The 11875-nt window shown below is 49.6% G+C and overlaps 1 protein-coding gene across 2 annotated transcripts in view; it reads right to left on the bottom strand.

Annotated features, from left to right (window-relative positions):
- Window positions 1–8988: 8988 nt before the first annotated feature.
- GALNT14 (polypeptide N-acetylgalactosaminyltransferase 14) overlaps window positions 8989–11875 on the bottom strand; it is a 220255-nt gene continuing 217368 nt past the window's right edge. The window contains exons 14-16 of one of the 2 annotated variants that reach the window (XM_040224145.1): window positions 10766–10885; window positions 9461–9572; window positions 8989–9272 (exon numbers count right to left, since the gene is read on the bottom strand). In XM_040224145.1, the coding sequence (XP_040080079.1) occupies window positions 9271–9272; window positions 9461–9572; window positions 10766–10885 (234 nt within the window). In that variant the 3' untranslated portion in view covers window positions 8989–9270. Of the gene's footprint in view, window positions 9573–10765; window positions 10886–11875 lie in introns of both variants that reach the window. The other variant, XM_040224143.1, reaches the window with a different exon arrangement.

The raw sequence follows: 11875 nt of genomic DNA, 5'->3' as shown, positions 1-11875 counted from the left end.
TGCCAAAGCTAAAAAAAAGATCACCCATGCCACAACAAAGATAAAAAATCCTGCATGCTGTAACTAAGACCCAGGGTAGTCAAATAAATAAACAAAAATAATTATAACTCCCTTAACACTAATTCCCTTCACCCATCCTACCTCACGGAGGATGACTGATAGATGCATGAATCCGAGGGTCAACATGGCTCACCAGGTGTTAAAGATGTAGAACTACTTAGTTTGAAAACAAGTGAGCCCACTAGGGAGTCGTGCACGAGGGACTTCCCTGCATTTGTAGCCGGTTCTTTCTGGTGAGGAAAGGAATGTCTGCTATTCTGTCCCTTTAGTGAGAAGCCGCATAGTCCTGTGGTTGGAAACCCCAAACCCTGGGGTGGATTTCTTGGACTTGAATCTCACTTCCACTGCTTATTAACCTTCTTGGCTCTCAAATCACTCATTTGTAAGACGAAGATAGTAATAGCTATTATTATATTATGTCACTACTATTATCAGGAGGATTAACTAAGTTAAATTCATTAAAGCTCTTAGAACAATGCCAAGCACAGAGGAAATTGCTGTGTAAGCAGTTGCTATGCTACCAGTCTTTTGTATCTGCAATGTTTTATAATTTAATAATTAAGCCTGGTTATCAGATACTCAATTAAACATGGGCCCACGAAGGCACTTGCTCAGCAGGCAGAGCAGAATCCATCTGACGTGAAGGCCCTTCTCCCACCTTGCTCCGTCTCCTCTTCCTCCTTCTCCTCCCCTCCCACGCCCACTGCTAGAATCTCCCATGACTGTTGTCTGTTTTCCTCTCTGACCGAGAGTGACATAGCTCAGGCCTCATACTCTCTAGAGGCTACTTCTGGAATCTCCATCAGGCCCCTCTTCATAGAATCTCATCCCCAAACCATCTTACCCCAGCTCTGCCATCCGGCTTCCTCCTCCTCTTCCACCCTAGCCAATGTTACTTCCTTGCTCCAACACCTTCAGTAGCTCACAAGTACTTACCCAGTTAAATTTAGCATCTTCTGCCTGGCATTGGAAGCCCCCTCTCTGGCCTTAACTGACGCCCCCCTCCCCTGGCTCTCTGCTCTCTTCCATGTCTTCTATACCAGCAGCTAGCTGACCTGCTCCATACTCTCTGAAAAAAGCCCCATCCTTTCCTGCTTCTGCGCTTCATTCGGGCTGTTCTTACCACCCCCTGAGTCCACCGTTTTGAAGTCTCAGGTATGTTTCAAGTTCATATCCTCCTTTGAACGTCATAGCTCTTTACTGGAAACTTTTTTCAGATGTGACATTCTGTCTGAACTGCTTTGGGCCCTTGACATCCTGCCCCCTTGCTCAGAACTGAGTGTCCCACGAAGCCGGTGTGGTGAGATAGATCAGACCCCACTGCTGGAGCAGGGGACCCCACCGGAAGGCAGGCAGAAGCCTGGGGGAGTGAGCACCAGCAGCCACTCTGGACACAGCGTCCAACAGCGTCTGGGGTAACACTAAAACCGAAGGTCACACCAGGGCCAGGCGGACAAGGGAACAGGGGCAGAGTCCAGGCATGACAGCTGAACTCTTAGGGTAGAATGAAGACTCAAAGAGAGGCTTGGAAGCCAAGCTGGAGACATTCCTGGGTTTTGGGGGTATGGCATGACCACCCCGCGGAGGTGGAGGGGACTTCAGGGGGTGTGGGCCAGGCTGGGCTTCACATGCCTGTCTCACAAGCCTGTCCCCTGTCCTTGTCTGTGACACTATGGGTGCTCTGCACAGCCTGGCCTCCCGCGGAAGCCATGGCACACGTGGGGCCTAGCACACGGGTGACAGAGTCATCAGTGTGCATGCGTGAACAGTGAACACACAGGCTGAGGCAGCACCGGGAAAGGCAAACGGTGAACTGCAGGCAACGAACGGCCGAGGCCAGTGAGGGTGGGGGAAGCGGTGGGGACTGCCATTCCCTCACTGTCGTGGCCGCTCCTCTGGGCTTCCTCCCCTCCTGGCCCATCACCAATTCGCAACCAAAGAGCGAGGTTGTCAAAGCGTTCTCCTGACAACCCCATAGCGGGTCTCAGGCCCCAGTTTGACTTCTAAGTGACCTCTCGAGGACTGAGAGTCAGCCCTCCCCACTCCCAGGCTCTGCTCTGGAAGCTGGTTCTCGCAATTAGACCTATGACGACAACCAACAGTTTTCGATATAACACGTGCCTGACACCATGCTGAGAGCATCCCACGAATGACTTCATTTAATGTCACAATAAACATATACGATAGACCCAACTATTAGCCCGATGTAGAGAGGAGAAAATTGAGTTCAGAGAAGTTAAGTCATTTGCCTCTAGGCACATAGCTGGGAACTGGAAGAACCAGGATCTGAACCCAAGTCCATGGAACCAGCTACTGTGTTTTAGAGGAGCATGTTGGACAAAGAAAAAGGGGAGACCAGGGTCAAGGGAAGGCTTTTTTCTTTATGTCAGGGTAGGAGAAACCAGGACACTATTCAGTGAATGGGGAGTGGGTGGCAGAGGTGAAGTCTTAATTGTAGGAGCGAGAAGAGAGGAGGGTCAAGGCACAAGGAAGGGTCGACAAAGAAGAGGGGGAGGAGAAGCAGGGGGAGGCAGCGAGCCCTGGGAGAAAGAGGGGGACCTCAAAGCCCTCCACTAGCTGAGGAGAAAGTTATGAAAAGAAACTGAAAAGTGAAAGGCAGGGCAGGAACTCGGCCCTGGATGGATGGATTCAGTCTCTTGGCTGTGGGGCCAGGTCTGCAGGATGGAATAAAAGGCCCAGATGAGCCAGCTGCCTCCCCTGCTCTTACACCTCAAGTGTGGTAAACGAGCACAGCTTTGGCAAGAGCTTGGTCTCTCCAGTGATGCCTGTTTAGCCCCTGGCTTTCAGCTCATACAGGGAAGGGAGGGGCCTATTCTTTCCTTCATACTGGAGATGAATGAAGCCCCTCGTTGGTGCTGCCACTTTCTCTTCCAGAAGGAAGGGAGGTGCAGGGCATGCCAATGCCTCAACACCTTGCCTGGCCATCACCGCAGCAGCCCTTCACCCCAGCACTGTGGCTGGCCTGGGAGGGCTGTGCTCTTGGAGGCTGGAATTTCTCAGGCCATCAAGCAAGCCTTTTGCAGGGGTACTCCAGGCTCCTCACTGCGCTGGGCAGTGACTTATTGCAGCCTGTTATCTTCAGCAGCAGGTGGAACATCCTGGGCTGTGCTCCTTCCTGCGAGCGAAGCTAGGTAATATCTACTGCCTCCAATGAATAAGGTAACCAGCCCTTTCATAGCACAAAGGGTGCAGCTGTTACCCAAGGTTTGTTTCTTTTTTCTTTCTCCTTTCTTTCTTCATTATGTTTGTAATTTTGTTTTATTATTTCCCATTGGAAAGCTGTGAAATGAAAATGATGCAATCTACTGCTGTGAAATAATGTCGTGCTCGAGTCCTTTTCCAATAAGCCCTGAGGTTTGCTCTGTGACGGCTTCATTAAATTAGTCAGCTCCATGGCAAATGGAAAAGCGCTCGGAGCTGGGGATTTTGCTAATCTGAGCTGGGCTGCCTGAGACCTTAGACCACCGGGGAGATCAGGAGGTTGGCTCTGTGTGCTCGGGGGTGGAGGCTCCCGCCCACCGCGGAGGATGTCCCAGAGGCCACCACGTGTGCGTGGCTGCCAGACCTCTCCTGCGACACTTCGCTGTGCCCCTCTGTGTGCCAGCTGCTGCCCAGGTGCCATCACATGCCAAGGGAACAGATAAGTCATGGCCCTGTCTCCAGGAGCAATGTAGGGGGTGGGGAAAGGGAGGAGGCTTATCTCCCACGCAGGTAGACTAGGGTGGACTGCAGGTAAAAGGTGAGCCCCTCCTTGAAGGCCAGTGGGACCCAGGTTACCAGATGCCAGGTGAATATACCTGAGATGCTTGCAGGGGAGATGCGAGTGCACCCCGCTTACCCTCCCACCACCATCCCCCAGAGTTTATGAGAACAGAGTCTCTCATGCCAGGCTCTGCCGCAGTATTAAAGATTTCCATTACTGATAGTTCTTTCCAGTTAGGACTTTCAGTATTAAACTCTGTCATTATGAAGTAAAATATGCACGATCCCTAAATCTATGTGTATTATAACGAGATTTCATTGTTATAAATTTGTCTTCGCAGTCCTCCATCTCTGCCTTTGCTGTCTTTTTAAAACTCTAATGTCTGGTAGCTATAGCCAGGAGGTAATTGGGAAGTGGTACTAAAGAATCACTGGCTTATTCTTTCACTCACTCACAGAAATTTATGGAGTGTCTACACTAAGATATGGTCCCAGAGCCAGTGGGAAAGACAGTGTTGACGGCTAATTACAGCACTAAGGAATTTTGGTCTGAGCTGACACAGGAAGCTCCCTGCCACAAACACATATAAATATTGGGTAAAATACAATGAAACAATTTGAAATCACAGCTGCATTTAAGAGAAGAAAGGAGAAATTCCAGATTCTGAAAATGAGTGGGAATTCAAAGTCAGCGTGGTGAATGAGAGCTAAAGGGAATCGAAGCCAGGTATCTGTTATAACCAGGGCTGGGATTTCAACACCCAAGTGGAGGCACGTACGAAGCTTCATGAGTGGCTGGGGCCAGAGATGAGACTTAGGTCCCTGCTTTAGAAAGTAAAAGTGTTAGTCATGCCTGACTCTTTGCAACCCCATGGACTGTAGCCTGCCAGGCTCCTGGGTCCATGGGATTTCCCAGGCAAGAATGCTGGAGTGGGTTGCCATTTCCTTCTGCAAGGGATCTTCCCGACCCAGGGATTAAAGCCAGGTCTCCTGCATTGCAGGCAGATTCTTTACCATCTGAGCCACCAGGGAAGCTTTAGAAGAGCTAAACAAACCCCACCTACCTACTAGTTGGCAGGGAAGCAAGACAACAATTTGGGTAAAGAAAAGATAATCTGCAAAGAATCAAAATCCAAGCCTGTGACAAGCTTAGATGTGAGGTTCCACATCTTTCAGTGGAAACCACAACAGAAAAAATAAGTGTACAAACTGGTTTCAATTCAATGGAAACCAACAGAGGCAAACTTGACCCTTCCCCGAGGAGTACTTCCACAGCCCAGAGGAAACGATGCCCGCTGAGATGAGCTTACACAGAGCAGTCACACAGCACATAAGAAAAGAAACTGCCAAGAGAGTGAGCCTCAGATTCAATATGACACCCAGCTTGGCCACCTATGCTGACCCCAGAACTACTGAAAAACTTCTATTTCTGCCCATCTACTCCACACCATAATCCCTCCAACTCTAATCCAGGTACTAAAGAGTTCCTGAAGCCCCTGCCTCTCTCAAGTTCATAAATGTATAAAATGTATGCATGAGTTTCCTTTAATTCACACACCACACCATTTACTTAGGAGCCCATATTGCTCATATCTGTCTGCATTAGCCAGATGTGATCCCTGGTGAGGGGTTTCTGCCATACCCAGTCACCTCCTCACCTGGCAGCGTAATGAGACTGTTCCAGAGCAGTGACTCTTCAAGCTCAGTTTCAGGTTTCAATCTTACAAGCCTGGAAAATGTGAAGAGTAGGGGTCTCTTCTGTTTTCATACACTTGTATTATTAACAAATATTCACCCACAACAACCAGTGACCCACAAAGTGAACTCTCCAGCTTCCTGAAATCTGACATTCAGACTCAATAATCAGGTTGACTGAGGCCTCTAACTCAGCACCTACCTAAAGACCTGGCCTCTGGGCAAAGCTTGGCCACACATGCTCTGCTGTATAATTGTAGGATGCAGGCATCTCAGACTGGGGCATGTTGCTGTCCTATCCGTGTTTCATCACCTTTGTCTTGAACTGGTGGAGCTTTGGAACTGCTGCTATTCTTGCTTTTAAATCACAAATTACTCTTACTTTGGCTTCATCAGTATCAACTTAGTGAAGAGAGGCTGTTTGGATAACCCTACACAGTCACAGTGATATAGCTATTTATAAGCAGCTATTTGCATCAGTTTTCAAATTCTGCTTTCCACTAAGGAGGCCTTATGATGCACACCCTGCAGCTCAAATGCGAACGTTTGGTATCTCCATTAGCAGATTACTCCCCAACTCCTTCACAGAGTCTTTGTTATCATCCTGGAGTCTTTCACCAGGAAGAGGAAGTTAACCCAGAGACTAAGCTTTTCTGCTACAGCAAAGCAGCTGAGATTAAAAAAAATGTTTGCTCCTTTGGGAATTCAGTTCGGTTCAGTTCAGTAGCTCAGTCGTGTCTGACTCTTTGCAACCCCATGGACTGCAGCAGACCAGGTTTCCCTGTCCATCACCAACTCCCGGAGCTTACTTAAACTCATGTCCATTGAGTCGGTGATGCCATCCAGCCATCTCAGCCTCTGTCATCCCCATCTCCTTCTGCCTTCAGTCTTTTCCAGCATCAGGATCTTTTCAAATGAGTCAGCTCTTCGCATCAGGTGGCCAAAGTATTAGAGCTGCAGCTTCAGCATCAGTCCTTCCAATGAATATTCAGGACTGATTTCCCTTAGGATGGACTGGCTGGATCTCCTTGCAGTTCAAGGGACTATCAAGAGTCTTCTCCAACACCAGTTCAAAAGCATCAGTTCTTCGGTGCTCAGCTTTCTTCATAGTCCAACTCTCACATCCATACATGATTACTGGAAAAACCATAGCTTTGACTAGATGGACCTTTGTTGACAAAGTAATGTCTCTGCTTTTTAATATGCTTTCTAGGTTGGTCAAAACTTTTCTCCCAAGGAGCAAGCGTCTTTTAATTTCCTGGCTGCAGTCACCATCTGCAGTGATTTTGGAGCCCCCCAAAATAAAGTCTGTCCCTGTGTCCACTGTTTTCCCATCTATTTGCCATGAAGTGATGGGACCAGATGCCATGATCTTAGTTTTCTGAATGTTGAGCTTTAAGCCAACTTTTTCACTCTCCTTTTTCACCTTCATCAAGAAGCTCTTTAGTTCTTCATTTTCTGCCATAAATGTGATGTCATCTGCATATCTGAGGTTACTGATATTTCTCCCGGCAATCTTGATTCCAGCTTGTGCTTCTTCCAGCCCAGCATTTCTCATGATGTACTCTGCACAGAAGTTAAATAAGCAGGGTGACAATATACAGCCTTAATGTACTAATATCCGATTTGGAACCAGTCTGTTGTTCCATGTCCAGTTCTAACTGTTGCTTCTTGACCCTCATACAGATTTCTCAGGAGGCAGGTCAGGTAGTCTGATATTCCCACCTCTTGAAGAATTTTCCACAGTTTTTTGTGATCTACACAGTCAAAGGCTTTGGCATAGTCAATAAAGCAGATGGTTTTCTGGAACTCTCTTGCTTTTTCGATGATCCAATGGATGTTGGCAATCCTCTGGGATAGAGGCCTCCATTTCTGTTTCCCTATGTCCTTGGGTGTTTGAGAGAGACCTATGGTCACCTACACTGTGACTTCACAGGGCGAGTAAAAAAGTAATGCCACTTGATTTTGGACAAGAAATAATGTTTCCAATCACCATTTAGGAAGACATTCACAGAGAGTGTCATGTGTCAGACCCAGTGCTAGAGCTGAAGCAAGGCACGAGTCAGCTTTCCTGGCACCAGTGAAGTCCCGGTTAGGTACAGATATGGAGGGAGACAAGGACTCAGATGAGGACAGCACCAGCTCCCTTAGCTATCCTAGTATAGAATCTGCTCCCCTGACTTAGGGGAGAGGGCGCTGGTGAAACTATCTGTTCTTCTCTGTAAGCCTGGTTTAAACCCCATGGACACGTAGCTTAAGGAGCCAAGAGAACACTTCTGCTATAGGTGTCTTTACTGTGGCCTTGTCTCCTTTCCACAGTGGGAAGTGACACAGCCCCATAAAAGAGCCAAATTGTAACTGAACATAGCAACAGGAGACAAAGCGTAGACAAATCCGGCCACCAGCGGAGATGCTGGGTGTGCACTTTCAGCCCTTCACTTTCCACAGTAACAGATTTTAAAATGAGCAGCTTGAAGAGCATTGCTGAAGCCTTTCTGGATGAATGGGAGAGACACCTGTTTAGTGTATAAGATGGGAGATGGATTCTAAAACAGATCCCAGTGATCCCCACCTCCTGGCACCAGCTCTCTTGTGAAACCCTCTCCCCTTGAGTGTGGCTGGGCCTATGACTTGCTTCTCTCAAACAGAATGTGGCACAAGTGATGGAAGGTAACTTGTGAGATGAGGCTGGAAAGGGTAGTCACTTCCGTCTTGCCGGCACCCTTGCTTCCTGGCTTGCTTGCCTCTGTTGCTGGGCTGGATAGGCCTATATGGCAGAGAACTGAGGGCAGATTTGGGCCAACAGTGAGGAACCAACAACCACTGCAACACCTTGATTTCAACCTTTGAAGTCAGGATGAAGCAGGGGACCCAGTGAGGCCACACCCCATAGAAACTGTCCGATCAGAGACGTGCTTTGCTTTAAGCTGCTAAGTTTTGGGGCCATTTGTTACTTGGTGATAGACAGCTAAGACCATGACAAATTGACATGCAGTGAAGTTACCTTAGCTGAGTTTCTTTTCTTAAACCCTAGTTATTAAGAATGGATAACCACAGAACCAATTCCCAGACCACACTGGGGGTTTGTTAGTGGAAGAAACTCCTGAACCAATGGCCACAGACTATAAAGTCATAAGGGCCCACAGAGATGCCTAGGGCAGTGATTCCAGCCAGGGAGGAGCCTGGATCCTGCCCTGGATCCACTGCAGCAGGGTCTCCCCAGGCAGAGCCTGGGGTTCCTAAACAGTTGCAGCATCCCTGGGTGAGAGAGACTATGCCTCCCCTGGGAGGAAACACTGCAACTCCCCTACTTGACATCACAGGAAATGAAGGGTCAGAGAAGTTCTATCTCTTTTCAAGGTTGCACAGCCTGTTGGTGGTGCAGGGTTCTAACTCCCTGTCCTCCTCTTCATCCACAAGTCCCCATCAGCCCCATGCCCCAATTCAAAGGAGAACTTAACCTAGCTCCAAGCTAACGTAAGTGGAAAGAAAGTAAGAGACACACAGACAAAACTTCTAAAAGCTTCTTTATTTGTTTTGAAAACAACCTCCACTCTTCATCTTTCACTGGAGTCCTGGCCTAGTGACAAGGAAAGCTGTTCTTCTCTGGCCTCTTTTGTAAGACAGGGGATAAACATCAACATTTTCCATCAGATCTCTGTCTCCAGACACCATTCCAGGGCACACCCGGCCAGGACTGGAACTTAATGGCATTGAGAACATGGGGATCTGTCTCTGAGTTCCTCTTGGCTTGCATCTTTGCCTGCATCCTCCCTGAGACAACCGCTCCCGTCCTGGGGGGTGGGGGGTGCTCTGCATCCATCTCCCCATTCAGGGCTTCCACTAAGCATACGGCCACGTGCAGCCTGGTCTCCAGTCTGCGTCTCACCCAGGGAAGCACCGCCCCATGGCCCCTGCTCGTTCCGAATGCTTCCTCAAGAGCTCACCAGGTCCCAGTGCTGGCTCATGAGTGAGGACTCACACGGATTGATGACGACTTCCTTGCTAGTTTCAGTGCCGTCGCCAAACATGTCTGTGTCCAGGCAGAGGTGGGACGCCATGTGCTCGATGCGGGAGCCAGTCTTGGTCCATTGCTGGAGAGTTGGAGAGGGGAGAGGATTAAGCAGGATTCTCCGACTAAGGCCCTGGGTCCTAGCAACAGTATGAGGAGTTCCAGTGTTATCAAAAATGTTGACACCACAGGGCTAGGGTCATCCAGAGACTTGACTTCATGGTCTCAAGGAGGAAGAAAGCTGCAACTAATTGCCTTACCAGGTATTGTTGCTGGCTTTTTTAAAAAATGAATTAGAAAAAGTAAAAGCAAAATCAATATGTTTGCTAGGAAAACTCATTAGAAGGCAATAACTTTCCAAGCACCAGGCCAGAAAATGTGAAGCAAATTAGTCACAGAAGCAACGAAAGAAATGACCCACACTCGCTATCCACACTATCGTGAAGAAGTGGGAGAGAGTGGCTGGGGGGAGGGGGGCAGGTGGTGAAGCAGGAGGGATGGAAGGGCAGCTCCCTGTGCCTGAATCTCTGCTCCTCCAAAGAGCTTCAGCACACGAGGGCCCAAACAGAGAGGAGGTCTTGTGTGGCTGCATCCCACACCTCACCACACATGACAAGGAGGGAGGCGATGGACAGGTACGGGGGAACTACCGCTGACCAGGTGTCATGGATGGATGACTTGGTGAACTGCTTTCAGCAGCAGCCCTGTATGATGTACATCACCAGCCTCATTGTACAGAGGAGGAAACGGAGGCTCAGAGGCGTCCACGAACCTGCCAAAGTTCACACAGCTGGTGAGCCATAAAAATGGGCATTCCCACCAAACAAGACCCAGTTGGTGGGAACTGGGGGAAGCCAATGACTTTGCCCCCACAGGAACCAGGCATGCCATGCACCCAGAGTGCTATGAACTTTGTGGGATGTTCTGCCAGAGCCCAAGCAAGGCCCCCGAAGGCAGAGGTTCGAGTCTTGCTGATCCTAGTGGCCCTGCAGCCTCTGTCCCAGCATGCTCTGGGATCCTGGTGGGCGTCTGAGCAGGACTGGGCAGTACAGGACACACGTGCAAGCAGAGGTCCGACGCAGTCAACAGGCTTTCACATGGCAGCTGAAGGCTGCCTGGGCACCACAGAGGGGACCAGAGTTCCCCTCCTCTCTCCTAGCCAGAAGGATGTCTTCTTTAGCAACTCTCCCTCCTCTCTAGCCTCTCTCTTTCCTGCACACAGACTCAGACCTACACAGGCGGCCACCTCCCAGGGCGGACACATTGAGCACTTACCTGTCTTTTATCTCCATTCTTGCAAAGGACAAGAACCACCGGGGCGCCAGGGAACAAGGTGATAACTGACAGGCACAGCTCCTCCTGCAGGATCTGCTGGGTGTAGGTGAAGGCCCAGATCTGGGGAGAAGAGGCCAGCAGGGTCAGCTCAAGGTGCTTGGAAGCCACCCTGGTGGGACACTACTGTGCCCATGTGTGACAATTAGCACAGCTTGGTACAAAGCACTTGGGGGGGTCCTAGGAGGACCCCACTGTCAACAGGTCACCTGGGAAAATGGCACTCAAGAGTCAGAGACTCTCAGGTCACACCTCCAGTGAAGTCCTCGCCCCTACTCCAATGAAGGGGACCAGCCTGGGGCAGGCAGGTCACCTCTGGGAGGCAAGGGACAATTCTGGGCTTGGGCAGGAAACTGAACGACACCCCAGCTAAGCGTCACAGCCTCCAGTTTCTCTGTTTCGATGAGTGTCCCTTCCCCACACTTGACATTTAAAGCAGCCACCTGGCAGGTGACCAGGGATCCCCCCACCCCCTGCAGTTGTGTTTAGAACATCTCTTTGAAAAGACATCCAAATCAATGCCCTGAGAACATGAGATCTCTGACAACAGGAAGACAGAGGGACAAAGGGAACGAGGAGGTGTTCTGATGGAGGGGTGGGAGAAGAGCAGGATGGAAAGAAGGAAGTCACAAGAAAGAAAACTGTTCCAAGAGGGCGCACGCACACCAGTGCTCCAGGGGAACCCAGCACTCAGCCCTGGGGCTCCTGGAACTGGAGGAGCTGAGGAACTAGAAGGACGAGCAGAGATCTGGTGGCAGATGGGAAGGGGCATTCATTGAGGCTCATTATGAGAAAAGAGTTCCAGGTGCCACAGACCAGACAGCAACCAACAGCTGAAGCAGCTCGGGCCACTGCCTAGCTCTTAAATCAGGGGCAGGAATGCTGGCATAATAGTTGTCAAACTCGAACCTTCAAGAGGTTTTTCCCCAGGTTGTAAAACAGGTATTGCATCTGTCCTTTGCCTTCGTTACGGGATAGAGATTTGTGAATTGAATGCCCCGAGGGGAGCTGCAGAGAGGACCCCAGTAAGCGCTATACCCTTCCTCTTCCATG

This window comes from Oryx dammah, unplaced genomic scaffold (assembly GCF_014754425.2).
Source record: "Oryx dammah isolate SB20612 unplaced genomic scaffold, SCBI_Odam_1.1 HiC_scaffold_25, whole genome shotgun sequence".
NCBI classification, from domain to species: Eukaryota; Metazoa; Chordata; class Mammalia; order Artiodactyla; family Bovidae; genus Oryx; species Oryx dammah.
Note: the sequence above shows the minus strand (reverse complement) of the source record. Positions and strands in the feature narration are given on the sequence as shown.